This window comes from Rhinoderma darwinii, chromosome 7, assembly GCF_050947455.1.
Source record: "Rhinoderma darwinii isolate aRhiDar2 chromosome 7, aRhiDar2.hap1, whole genome shotgun sequence".
Lineage (NCBI taxonomy): Eukaryota > Metazoa > Chordata > Amphibia > Anura > Rhinodermatidae > Rhinoderma > Rhinoderma darwinii.
Window position 1 is genome coordinate 127,249,854 of NC_134693.1, and position 14,261 is coordinate 127,264,114.

The following is a 14,261-nucleotide window of genomic DNA, read 5'->3' on the forward strand; positions in this document are numbered from 1 at the left end:
TAGATAGATAGATAGATAGATAGATAGATAGATAGATAGAGAGAGAGAGAGAGAGAGATAGATAGATAGATAGATAGATAGATAGATAGATAGATAGATAGATAGATAGATAGATAGATGATGGATAGATAGATAGATAGATAGATAGATAGATAGATAGATAGATAGATAGATAGATAGATAGATAGATAGATAGATAGATAGATGATGGATAGATATGACTGCACAATGAGTGTTTACACGCAGCGATTTTTGCTATACCATATGAATAGTTCCTTTATAATATTTACAGTCTAACATTAGGAAGTCAATCATTTATTTTCTGGGGACTGAGAAGGACTCCGGTTTATAAGCAGCTATCACCACAATTTGGTCTGGTTGTCGGATTCATTTCCATTATGATGGCAGCATTAATGGTTAATAGAAAAAGGTCATTTAGACACAGATTATTGCTAAATACGAAATGTTAGCGTGTGAACCCATCCTCAGGTTGATGTAGAATGGTTTATTTCAAAGACAAATGTATTTACATGAAACGTACACATGTCCAAGCTCATGTGCTATCGTAAACGCCGTGCTTAGGCCGTTGTCTTCACTAATGGAACAACTCCTGTATTGATCACACACTGTACCGAGTTCAGCCAGACCTGCCAAGAACAAAGATTGATCAGCCAAATGACTTCATTACAGGATCATTGTTAGATTATATCATATGACATGTTTAGAAGATACATTATAACACGCTTATAGGCTATGTACACCTTTAAAAAATATATATATATATATGTATTTTTTTTTTACAAAAAATGTCTATCAGTGTATTTTGTGCAAATACTTTTCATTAAAAATGATCTTTACTTTTTGAGATCCAGGTGCTTTATATTCTGTATACAGAACAGCTGTAACTAGCGTTGACACTGAACCCGTCAGACCCGTTTACCTGACGGATACAACTTTCAGCGCTACATACAGCTGCTCTGTATACAGGATACAGAGCAGCTGTATCTCAAAAAGTAAAAATAATTTTTAATAAAAAGTATTTAGAAAGTTGCACAAAACACACTGATAGACATTTTTATTAATAATAACAACAATACAATTCCCCAGAAATAATTGTTAATTAAGAATATATATATATATATATATATATATATATATATATATATAAAAAAGGAATAGATACTTTCAGAGATCCCATTCAGTCTGGACCCCGCGCCTGTGAGTAATGTAAAACAACAGTATAAAAAATGTAAAAAGTTATACAAAAGAAACAAAAGAGAAACAAAAACAGTTGCTAACTAAAAACAATACAAAAAAAGAAATAAAAAATAATAATTCACTTAATCGTCCCTGAATATAATATATATCGATATAATTTTGAGATCACAATTTTGTAGAAGTGCTTGTAAAATTTGTAATGTTACTATACAGCAAATGTTGAGGGGTCGACCCGTAGGTTTTATCTTAAGCTGAAGATATACATTTGACTAAAGTCGTCCGAACTTGACAATTTTGGCGGGATTGGGAAATGATCTAACCTGTATGGGGGTCAGTTAATTGTTTCCCTGGTGGGCGTCTGTCAATAACTCGTCTCCCGTTAGAATAAACATGCACGCTTGCCTGACAGCTATCTCATGTATATGTCCAGTTCAGAGTCGTATGTTGAATCTCCTGGGTCCTGTTGCAAGATCCGTAACAGGATCCCCATCTATCATGTGCCGTTTATAATACTGGTTTCCTAATAAGGAGCAGGGGAACCTTTTAGGCCCCATTGGGCTCTATAGTCTTGGTGTGACAGTAACCTCTTTACCCTATTGTTTTAGTGTTAGGGCACAGGATAGATTTCCTAATTTAAAGACAAAATTCTTACAAATCTTGTGTGGCAAAAAGTGTATGAAAATAAATAATATATCTTACCTAATGTATCACATTTCTCTTGGGCTCTACATATATCCTGTCTGAAAATTAATAAAACAATTATTTTGCTGAAGGAAAATCATGAGACCCATAGGGGGAAATTTATCAAAACTGGTGCAAAGGAAAAGTGGAGCAATTACCCATATTGCTATCGACAACTTGCTCCACTTTTCCTTTATACCGGTTTGATAAATCTCCCCTTTCAATTTTTACGTCCATCACCAGATCTACTGATTTTGTTCTATATTTTATGTATATTTTTGTACATTTGTACAATGTCCTCTGGTATTTCCATTTGCATTGAGAAGCGGGTGAGCATCACATATATTATTTCCACACACTAGATTTTTCCATATATTAAATCTTAATTCATAAAACAGTTTCGAGCTACTTAGAGCCACAAGACCTCAGATGCGGGATTAGAGCGTTGACGTGAGTCTCGCTAAATGAAATATCTGCTGCTGGTGACAGTGTGTTAAACTAATCGTTCACCTCATTTATCACATTTTACATCGACACATGTGAAAATCAGTAAAACGGTCCAGCAGCCAAAAAAAACGATAATATTCTCATTCCCGTAAAACCCCTTAAGTAAATTATAACCCAGCAGTTGTTACAGAAGCATATGTACATGCATGACCTTGTAGTCCCACATCAGCCGGAAAGCAACGGTTCCGTTAGAATTATCATTGATTTCAATGGTAATTCTTTTGTTTCAGTTGCTTTCCGCTTGTCTCTGTTCGCTGAATTTCCGTTTTTTTTTCACGGAAACAAAAGTTCTGCAGACTGCATGGTAATTCTAACGGAACCGTTTAATCTTTCGATCCTCTCGTCCTCTGATGGAAAAGTGGTAAACGTATATTAACGGTGGTTGAACTTAGCCTAAGGCCTTATACAACCAGGAATGCCATGAGTATGGAGCCTATATGGTGGCACACGGCGTCTCTACGGTTCTTCATCACCAAGCTGTTACTCTGAGTGCTGCCTCTTTGGCGCGTCGTATACTCCCCTTAAAGCAAAACTTTTAGGGGAGAATATGCCCGCAATAGGGCATGTGATGAAGCATGCCATAAGACAAGAAACAGAGGCACACAGTGTTGAAGAATGGGTCCATACAGCACAGATCCATAATTCGGCCATGTATATGGATCCTAAAGGGCGATTACTCAAGAAACAAAAAAACACCCAAAAAACAATAAAAAAGGAATATCAGTTTTTAAGTTGTAAAATCTCTTGTGTGAAATCTCTTATTACTCCGGACCCAGTATCTAGAAAAACTGAGTGCTGTATTATCTAGGAGTCTGGTCTGGGTCCTATATTCATATTGTAATGACGGGGGGTAGGGAAACGGACAAGTGAGCCCAAGTCTACCCGCCACTCTGTCCCTGCCTACTTGCAACGACCCGCCCTAGGCGACGGGGTACAACTGGGCGGCGGTCCCTGCGCTCAGTAAGTGCACGACAAACACGACAAACATACAAGGGAATACAAGCAAGGGAAAGGGGCAGTTGCCCACGGCAACACCGTGAGCAACCAGAGTGGTGAACGAGCCGAGTCAAGCCAGGAGTGTGCGAGGTACCAAACGAAGAGCAGAAGAGTAGTCAGTAAGCCAGGGTCTGTATGGAGCAGGATCAAAATAGAAGGAGCTGTAGCTGGGCCAGGAAACCACACGAAAAGAATCACAAGCACCGAGGGACAGGAAGGGCAGGCTTAAATAGACCGAGGGCGGGAGCTAGCTGAGTCTGGCCAGGTTGCGATAAGCTCTCCCACTCCTAAGCCTGCCAGCCTGAGTGGTGGAAGCAGGAGTCAGTCTCAGGGATGTAGATTCAGGTGCTGACTGATTAATTATGGGAGTTAACCCCGAAGCTGTGCCTGGCAGATCCTTTACACATATGCACTAATTTGTTTTTAAATTCCGTCATTTGGGGCGTGTTCTGTATAAATGGGCGGGGCATCAGGGAAAACATTTGCTTTTTTGGGCTTTTCTTTTTGACGCTTTTCTGAATCTCCCTGATGTTCTCAAAACTTGACATGTATGCCGATAAGCCCGCCCTTACTACTCGCACAGAGGTTGTGCAAATTTTATTTCAAACACCCGATTGACAAATTTGCCTTGTTCCATGGTGAGGCATCACGTATCAGTGCATAGCTACAAGGCTGCAGGGTGGGGGTGGAGCAACTCTTGCAAGAGTAGCAATGGCGGCCGTATTGGTTGTCACCAGTTTTCCTTGCAATAGCTGTACAGAATAGTAAGTCTGGAGACAAGGGAACAATATAAAGTCAGGCAATCTTAGGGCGGGTTCACACATAGCGGAATTTCACTTAAATTCCGCTGCGGACACTCCGCAGCGTTAATCCGCAGCGGAGCCGTTTCTCCATTGACTTTCACTTTAATTTAGCAGTGTTCGTTTACACGATGCGTACAATTCCGCTGCGGAGCATAGGCTGCGGAGCGGAATTTGGTGTCCGCAGCATGCTCTGTCTGTTGCGGAGCAGTGGCGGACTGGTTGCGGACTCATGGCGGAATTTCTCCATTGACTTCAATGGAGAGTCAAAATTCCGCAATGAAGTCCGCAGATCTTATGTGTGCTGCGGAGCGTATTGTTTTTACTACCATGACATTTCTTCATTCTGGCTGGACCTATGTATTTCTAGGTCTACAGCCAGACTGAGGAAGTCAATGGGGCTCCCGTAATGACGGGAGCGTTGCTAGGAGACGTCTGTAAATAGTCACTGTCCAGGGTGCTGAAAGAGTTACGCGATCGGCAGTAACTGTTTCTGCACCCGGGACAGTGACTACCGATCTCAATATACATGTATCTGTAAAAAAAAATATAAGTTCATACTCACCGAGAACTCCCTGCGTCTGTCTACAGTCCGGCCTCCCAGGATGACGTTTCAGTGTAAGTGACGGCTGCAGCCAATCACAGGCCAAGCACAGGCTGCAGCGGTCACATGGACTGGAGCGTCATCCAGGGAGGTCGGGCCGGATGCCGAAAGAGGGACGCGTCACCAAGACAACGGGCGGTAAGTATGAATTTCTTTGACTTTCACTAGGGAAAGTGCTGTCCCTTCTCTCTATCCTGCACTGAATAGGGAGAAGAGAAGCACTTTTCCTGCAGTCCGCAGCGGCCAGTCCGCATCAATTTTCTGCACATTTTGTGCAGATCCGCTGCAGAATCTGCAACGCAGATTCTGTGCGGCATTGATGCGGACAGTTGCGGAGGAATTCCGCCATGTGTGGTCATGCCCTTATTGTAGGAGGAAATGCCCTTTAAGGGTTTTACTCTTTCATTCCCTTCTCTGCTGTAAAGATCCAGGATCCAAACATTGGAAATCTCAGGAACAGATGTGATGAAATATTTTATTGCATTTTCACCCTTAAGTCAGAATCTACAAGATGCCAATAAGATAACACTATAAAACAAGAATATTATGATCTACATCAACAACTCCGGAGAAACAAATGGAGCTTTTGACCTTACAACCAATCAGATCACTTACTCTAACCTGAATTTAAAAAATGTAAGCTAGAATTGGGTTGCTGTGGCAATGTCTTTAGCTAGATATTAAAGGTATTAAAGGGATACTCCATTTAAAAAATGTATTAATAATAATATTAAAACAATAATTGAAAAATTATAATAAAAAATATCAAATTAAATAAAAAATAACAATAAATAATAAAATAGCAATAATAAAAAATACTACTAATAAAAAAAAGAATAAAAAATATAATAATAATAATAATATTAAGGTATTAAAGGGATACTCCATTGGAAAAAAAAGCAGAGTTTCCTTATTGTAATTATTCTTTAGGGAATCCTTCAGGCTCTATCATGTCTATCTCATGTGCCACGTTTGCTGGGCAGTGCACAAATAAATTCAGGCAGTTGCCTAGCAACAACCCCTGCAGTTAGCAGGTGACTACTCTGAATCTCCTGTGTAGTCACCTACTATTTTGCAGAAGCACTAATGATGTGTATTGATGATGCTCCACAGGACTTCTCTTGGGAAGATGGCCACAAATGTTTTGCATTTTTTCTATCTTAACTTTTTTTAGAAGATGTGGGCACAGAGGAGTGATTATATATCTTCTTCTGATTCTTTGTTTAAAAAAACTTTGATTGGCATAGATCTCAGCACTTTATCCAAACCTCATTTTTTTGTGGGACTGTCCCGTGAATGGGACTACAAAGAGGAGGAGTCTATGTTGATTTGCATAAAAGGGGCGTTTCTGGGCAGCATTTAGGGCATTCTTAGTCAGAATTGGGGTGGTGATCGCCTTACCTTGTTATTAGCACTGCTGTATCATGATGTGAATGATGGTTGTCATCTGGGTTGTTCTGGGACTGTTGCCATATGCAAAAATTTTTCAAGGTTGTCTGAGCATTATAAGAAATTAAAGGACCCTCCTGGACAAAAAGAAAATAAATACGCACTGTGATCAACATATTCAATATGCAAATCTTCCCCCCAAAATGAGGAAATAATACCATACCTGCTCATCGTGGATCACAGATAATTTTACTATGGCAATATTGATTAAATTCCCAATGCTTGGATCCCTATAAATAGAGGCTACCTGCAGGAAACAGAAAAATATTCAGCCTTCTGTAGTCCACATCACACCTTTTAAAATTCTGACAGAATGTTTACGTGTTTTAAAGTCGAGTTGTTCAAATCATCCTTTTATTAAAATCTTATGCCAGTTGCACATGACCGAGTGCCACCCGATCGTTTTCACGGACCCATTCACTTTAATGGGTGAAAATGGACCCGACTCTCCGATCCATGGAAAGATAGAACATGTCCTATCATTCCACAGATCACAGACGGGACTCGGCCGGCACACACTGTCATGTGCATTAGACGTTAGAGCTCTACCCTCAACTGCCGAAAATAATTTGGGTAAAGTTGGGCAGGTGTAATAAAATAAAAGAAACGAAATTTATTTCAAGTATCACTTATTGTCAAGTACAGCTACAAACTGATTATATAAATGACATGGGGATTATATTATAATATTTGAGAGGATATATAACTATACAGGTAGTGCTGCAATTAAATGCTACGTCCAACTTCGCAGCCATTTTTACAAATTTATTTATCCAATGCATCTGAAATAAAAAAAATAAAACATATTTGCAAATAATCTTGATTAAAAAATCCCATCGTTTGATGTATACAGCTCCTATGCAGAACTATGTCAAACAAATCCTGTGTAGTTTGCTCCTGTAGTTATGTGTTATTCCCATTCACCTGTCCCCTACTTCTTTCTAATGGACATTTAGCATATTAGCAAAAAGACGAGCAGATGGGTAACTTAAAGCTCCAGGACCCTAAGGTAAAATCTGTAACAGGGTCCTAATCATGTATAGTTTATGGTAATGGTCTCCTTATATGGAACAGAGGGACCTATTGGGCCTCCCAGGCACCAAGATTAAGATGCGCCCTCAACCTTTTATACCCCCTATGTTACACTCTCGCATCGGATGGAAGGGAGTAAAATATGACTGCAGGATCCAACTCCACACAGGGTTTGTATGTACTGTAATAATGGAGACACAGAGATCTGCATAGGAGCTGCATACACAGAACGGTAGGATATTTAATCAAGACTATATATATATATATATATATATATATATATATATATATATATATATATATCTTTACCAGTTTATAATTATCATTAGATGTCCCGTCCCCCCCCGATGTGTAGCTTAGGGACGTGGGTGTTTTCTTTTTACTGGACGTCCAAATGTATTGTCTATTTTTGTATCTACTCTTTTTATGGGCATGCAAAAAATTTAATTAAGTATATAGAAAAAAAAGCCCCCAAAAAAGACTATATATATGCAAAGTTGCTCATTGTTTTTATCTTAGATACATTGGAGCAATAAAAAGCCCCTGTGAATATGAAAATATCCATATAATACTATTGTCATATGATTATTTTGTGATGCTAGAAAAAGAGGCGTGGCTGTGACAACCTCTAAATGTTTTTTTGAACAAAAACAAAAATAGCAACTTATGCCTTCCTTATTGGTATGTGATTTGGAATTTTAGCACACAAAATAGTTACCTAGCTTACCCTGGTTTAAATTTTTCTCAGCCCCCATTCATCTAAATTCATCTGAGGATTTGGAGAATATGTGGTTGTCTATGTTGAATTATTTATCGTTTATGCTGTTTGTAACTGATTATTTAGGGAGAAATAAAATGTGGATAAGTCTTAGTTATATGCAGAGTATGTAATGCTGTTAAATAGCGTAAAAAACATCTGTGACATTGTCATTTCACGGTGGATTAGGCACTTTTGCTACAGTACCCAGCAAACCATCTGGGGAGCATAAGCCTTCTATGGAGCTTCATGCGTCGGCCCATTTAAGAATGGCTAATGACATCAAGAGACTGAAAAATATACAGCAATAAAAGGCTCCATAGGTGGGATATAATGCCCAAGGACACCGAGGAAGAAATCTTCCATTGCTCTCCCTTCAGCATTAATATTCAATATACATAAAAGGGTTTCTATGGTTTTATGTACGTAAAGTATAATCACTGTTCAGGCGTACAGAAGGATTTTACGGGGTTAAAATTTCCACTTTAACAGTGACAAGTTACCCACAGGGTGCTGTGGATGGCAATGGTGCATTTTTGGCTGGTAAATGGGGCACTGTGTGGGTGATAATGGGGCCTCTATGGTTGGTAAAGGAGACTCTGTGAATGGTAATGGGGGCATTGTGGCAGGCTATATGGATTCAGTGGCAAACAATGGGGCTTTGTGGCAGACAACGGGGCCCATTATTTGGAAATAGGGGCTCTGTAGCTGCTACTATATTGGAGCTCTATAGCTGGCACTTTATGGGGGCTCTGTGGCTGACCCTGTTATCGGGGAACTGTGACTGGAGGTGTTATGGGGCACTGACAGGCAATGTTATAAGGACGTATAGGATGGGGCGTTTATGAAAAGTACATCAACAGTGGTTGGCAATGTTATTGGGGTACTGACAATGTTATGAGGATTGTGGCTGGCAAATACGAATAATTTGGTGGAAAATGTGGTCAATTTGCCATTCTGTAGTCTAAAATAGTTGGGTATCAGTAAAAATGGCGGCCATTTTGCGTGTCACCCAACTCTCCCCAAAAAAGATATAAGGTAAATTCTACTTGACAAAAAAGAACGACTGAAGAATAGGAATCGAAGTAAACAAAAACAAGATACTTACTATGGACATAAGAGTTAGAACATAATGCTGGAGATTAGCACCGTGATATTCAACCATCTTGTTGTCAGCAACCACCATCACTTCGACATACCGAGGGTAGGACAAAAAGCGCTTTGCTCTTTTGTGAGTGCGTGTCCCATTGATCTTATCAGCGTTATTGTATGAGGGATCCCGGTTTTCTTGAAGCCCCCGTCTTAGGTTGTCTACATCTGAGAACATGTTGTTCTCTACCCGGGGACTTCCCGTCTTCTTCTGTCTGGTTGGATTTGATTTTTGACCTGTGGTAAAGTGTAAAAAGAGAGATGGTGTATAAAGAGGAAATACCAGAAAGCCATAATACTACCTGTATATATCAGAAATGGCATCAAACGCATCTTGTGTTATAAAACACAGCCCTTAGTAACTGTCACCTTCTTATACATTGCAAATTACCCGACCTGGAAGAGGTTCCAAGCCTTAGGGGCATTCAACAATTTTTTCCTGGCTGCAAAACCTACAAGTGATAGAAGGTGCAATCATGAGTACAATGAAATGACGGCAGCCTCGGGCAGCAACTGTACTGGTGGCATATTCATTATTTACATACCCTGGTATATAAATGTGATGGGTAGAGTAAAAGACAAATATTATACACTGTAATCATCCTTATTTATAAAGCTTCGACCATATGGAGCAGAAGTTGTTGCAGCTACAAAATTGGTTGAAAGACGCATGAGAAATAGTTTTATTGTCCCATGCATCTCCATCGATTCCTGAGAGGTTTCAGGTTGGGCAAGGGCATCCTCTGATGGGCCCAGACTCAGCAGGGTCAATGAAGCTTAGCAGCTGCTAGGGTTCATACATTTTTGGAAGGTTATTTCACAAGGCTTCATAGGTTAGCTATTAGTGATAGTCTATTGATTATATGAGTCAATGAAATGAATGGGAACATGCACTTGGTCTGTATAATTGGACTGAAGGGTCGGCCCAAATTCTTTTTCTCTAGTGGGCCACAGGGACTTCCATTCGACACTGATGAGGTTGCACATTGTCTCTGTGATGGTTGACACTTATAGATTTGCAACGCTCATTCTTCTAACCAGGGTCAGGACAATGGGTGTTCAAGATAGGCAGTTTCCTAGGTTGCAAATGATTTTCCCTACTGAGAGGGGCACATTTCTTGACCCTACTACAATTCAATTGTATTAGAGTTCCTAGTATAAGTGCACTCTCTGGTTGTATACAGGGGCGCTCTGGCTGGCTGGTACTCCGTGAATGAGGATACCCTCTGGTTGGGGTACTATATATAGGAGAACTCTCTGTCAGGGATTGGATATTGGGTTACCCTCTATATGAGGATATTCTCTGCATCAGGAACTGTATACAGAATGGAGAATTTATACAGTGGCACTTTTTGAGTGACGCATTGTTTTATACTCTCCGGCACGGGATCGGGCCCATAATTTGTGATTTAATGCATTGCTATGAGCCACAATTTTGATGTTTTAAGACTTGGGGCTTCAGCTTTCATCTAGTCCTAACCTCATGCTATGAAAAGAATCACCAGCCAAGACTGCACAATATTCATACCCCATAAACTATAAGCAGGTTCACAGTTCTTTGACAATATAACCAATTTCCAAAAAGATATAAATACAATTTCAAAATGTTCCATAGACTGGCATTGCTTGACTAATGTTTCTGAAGAAATTTCACTCTAAAACAGTATATGCAATCTTGAAAAAGTCCTCACTAATAACCATACCAAGAAAAAAACAACAACCACAAAACAATAAATAAAGTTTGTTAGTAAATATGGTTAACAGAAATGCCATATGGACGAGGAAGGAAGAAATTATTCTCCTTTCCTATGAACTAATTGCCTGCAAAAGCAATGTAAACAATAGAAAACAGAGGACAAGAAACACTTTCTAGTAAAATAAAAATAGAATCTAGTAAAAACATGATTTCTGTATCTCTGGGAGAAAAGCTTAAAAGTTGCTGTCTGGCTTCTAGTAAATAAGTGTGAGAGTGCGTGAGAGTTTGTGTGTGTGTGTGTGTGTATATATATATATATATATATGTGACGTGTGTGTGTGTATGGGTTTGTGTGTGTGTGAATATATGTGTGTGTGTGTCTGTATGGGTTTGTGTGTGTGTCTATATGGGTTTGTGTCTGTGTATGGGTATGGGTTTGTGTGTGTATGGGTTTGTGTGTGTGTATGTGTGTGTGTGTGTGTGTGTGTGTGTGTATGTATATATGTGTGTGTGTGTGTGTGTATATATATGTGTGTGTGTGTGTGTGTGTGTGTGTGTGTGTGTGTGTGTGTGTGTGTGTGCGTGTGTGTGTGTGTGATGGTATGTCTGTGAAAATGCTGCAGGCTTTGTCCATTGATCTCCGAGCACAGGACTGTGGCATATCAGGACCAGCACTTCACAGCCAGACTATCAATCATATTGTTATCCCACCAACACTGAGCTGCTTAGCAATGTAAAGAATAGGGCAGAAACCAGTGGCCAATATAGAAATCGTGATTATTTGAATGCATAGTGCTCCTCCATTATTCTAGTATGCCATAAAATACAATTACATATATATTAAAAGCTGAAAAACCCTTTATGGGCACCTTGGATGACCCCAAAACCTACATGTGACTTTCAGCAGCCAGTATACAACTTATGAGGTAATAGACCCAGGCAGTTGTATAACAGTCTGGAAAGCCATAAAGACTTTTAAAGGGAATCAGTTTAATAATGCCTATATTGTAAGGTATTATACTTGACTCTTTCGCTGCCAGAGCATTTTTTACACTCTTGCCTTATGGACAACCACTTCTCTAAATAAGGACCTCCTGGCGATCCAATGATTGCCACAGTTCCCGCAGCTGAAACCCCCGGTGATCAATTTTTATTGCTGGGGGAAGCTGCGGGCTGATGCACTTTTCTCCTGCAGTGGCCACTGCAGGTCACATGTGGTATTACAGGGTCCTTATATGTCCTCGTTCATGGACATATAAAGGGTCACAATCAGTCTTCTATATTGGGAGCTGCTATTCGTAGCAGTTCTCCAGTTATTGAGGGGGATCCCATGCTTGGGCATATGCACAGGACAACGGACAATAAGAAAACCCCTTTAAGAAATTCACTAATAAACTAGTGTAGATTCAACAAATGTAAACCTTTACTTTAAAACAAACACCTTACTGTGAAACCTCTGGAAATTCATGCAAAGTACCAATGAACTTTAATTTACAAAAGGAGGTTTGTGAATGCACCCTTTATACCTTGAACAAATCTGCATTATGACAGTAATTTGGTGCTTGGGGGCAAATACACATAACCATGCATGATTCCCACAGTATTTAGTAAGGATTACACCAGGTTTATCAATAATCTATGTTGCTCCTATAAGAAGACCTCTTTCCAAGTGGTGTACTTCAAATCGTTCAGGAAGACTTTACAAGTTTTGAAGTTAAAAATATTTCCCCTAAAATCAATAAATCCCCACCAAATGAAAGTAGTTGCCCGCTTTGAACAATCCCTTTTTGTTAGAAATGTCCCTTGACAATAAGCTGGTCATGGGGAGCCTCACTTATAAGAACCCCAGCAATCAGCTGTAATGTGTGAGAGAACCCAGCAATAAGTGTTAAATTCCTCTGCAGCGCCACCACAGGGGAAATAAAGCATTACATAGTTCCAAATCAAATCAATAGGCTGTTCATGTAATGCAAGGATGTGCCGGATCCTCCAGAGCAACAGAGGCTCTTTGATGCTGCTTTTCGATCTGGGTAATATATAATTAACTTGAACAGGGTATTCCCCTCTATTACCTCAGAGGTCCCTAGGAGGGTATTTCAAAATGAGACAACCCTTTTAAATTCCGGACAAGTTGTTAAATACAATAATTATATATCAAATAATCTGGCAACTATTATATCTCCCACCTAGCTTTTTCAGACTCCTGACCAATTAACCTGCCCAAGCAGTATTGGATTTCTGGCTGTACCACTGCTCGTTTGGTTTAGAAAAAGAACAAAAACCTGTGAGAGCGTTAAAAGGCAGCCATGTTGCTTGACTTCTAGCTTCCAAAATAAAGTAAAAAGTTAAAAAAGTTAATTGTATTAAAGAGGACCTGTCAACTCTCCTGACATGTCTGTTTTGCTAAATACTTTCATTCCCCTTGGAGAATTTTTTCTTCGATCTCTGCTTTGTGCCATTCCTCTGTTATCTCCCCCTGGAAATGTATGAATAAATTGACAACTGGGTGTTACCATTCCCCTTGTCAAGGGGACGTGTCCTAATTCACACGATCGTGTTAAACGTCTGTGGGACGGCCGTTGAAACAGCGGCCGTCCCACGGACCTATGTAATTAAATGTGGCGGTTCACACAGCCGTTGTTTCAACGGACCGTGTGAAGGGTCCGTGGGAGAATAGGACATGTCCGTTCTTTTCACGCATCAATCTCATCTATGGGGGATGCGAGACATCCCGTCCCGCAACGCCGAGCACGGATGCACCTCGGACTTGAAAAACTATCGTTTTTCACGTCCGAGGTGCGCAACGCTTGTGTAAATAAGGCCTAAGGCTGGGTTCACACAGAGTTTTTTGCAGGCAGAAAATCTGCCTCCAAATTCCGTTTGGAATTTTAAGGCAGGTTTTTCTCTGCTTGCTGTTTTTCGCCTGCGGCCATTGAGCGCCGATGGGCAAAAATGCAGCGAAATACGCTTTCTCTGCCTCCCATTGATGTCAATGGGAGGTCAGAGACAAAAAACGCCCGAAGATAGGGTATGTCGCTTCTTTTTCCCGCAAGACGTTTTTTCCGCTTGCGGGGAAAAAACGCCTCTGCCTCCCATTGAAATCAATGAGAGGCATTTTCGGCCGTTCTTTTTTTGCGAATTTTCCGACGCGGCTTCCGCATCAAAAAAGTGTAAAAAAACTCTGTGTGAACTAACCCTAACACTATCCATTCAGTGCTGAGGGTGTCAGACTATGTAGGGACACAACCTATTGACAAGGGAATGGCAATGTCCAGATGCCAGTTTATTTATACATTTTCAGGAGGAATAACAGAGGAATGGCACAATGCAGTCTGAAGAAAAGATACTCCAGAATTGTCATTTCATGGGGAA

The 14,261-nt window shown here is 40.1% G+C and overlaps 1 protein-coding gene across 3 annotated transcripts in view; it reads right to left on the reverse strand.

Annotated features, from left to right (window-relative positions):
• ADAMTS9 (ADAM metallopeptidase with thrombospondin type 1 motif 9) overlaps positions 1 to 14,261 on the reverse strand; it is a 186,253-nt gene that overhangs the window by 132,524 nt on the left and 39,468 nt on the right. For 2 of the 3 annotated variants that reach the window (XM_075833996.1, XM_075833993.1), the window contains 5 exons: positions 9,153 to 9,430; positions 6,419 to 6,502; positions 6,208 to 6,332; positions 1,918 to 1,958; positions 542 to 647 (listed from right to left, as the gene is read on the reverse strand). In XM_075833996.1, the coding sequence (XP_075690111.1) occupies positions 542 to 647; positions 1,918 to 1,958; positions 6,208 to 6,332; positions 6,419 to 6,502; positions 9,153 to 9,430 (634 nt within the window). Of the gene's footprint in view, positions 1 to 530; positions 648 to 1,917; positions 1,959 to 6,207; positions 6,333 to 6,418; positions 6,503 to 9,152; positions 9,431 to 14,261 lie in introns of those variants that run through there. The other variant, XM_075833994.1, reaches the window with a different exon arrangement.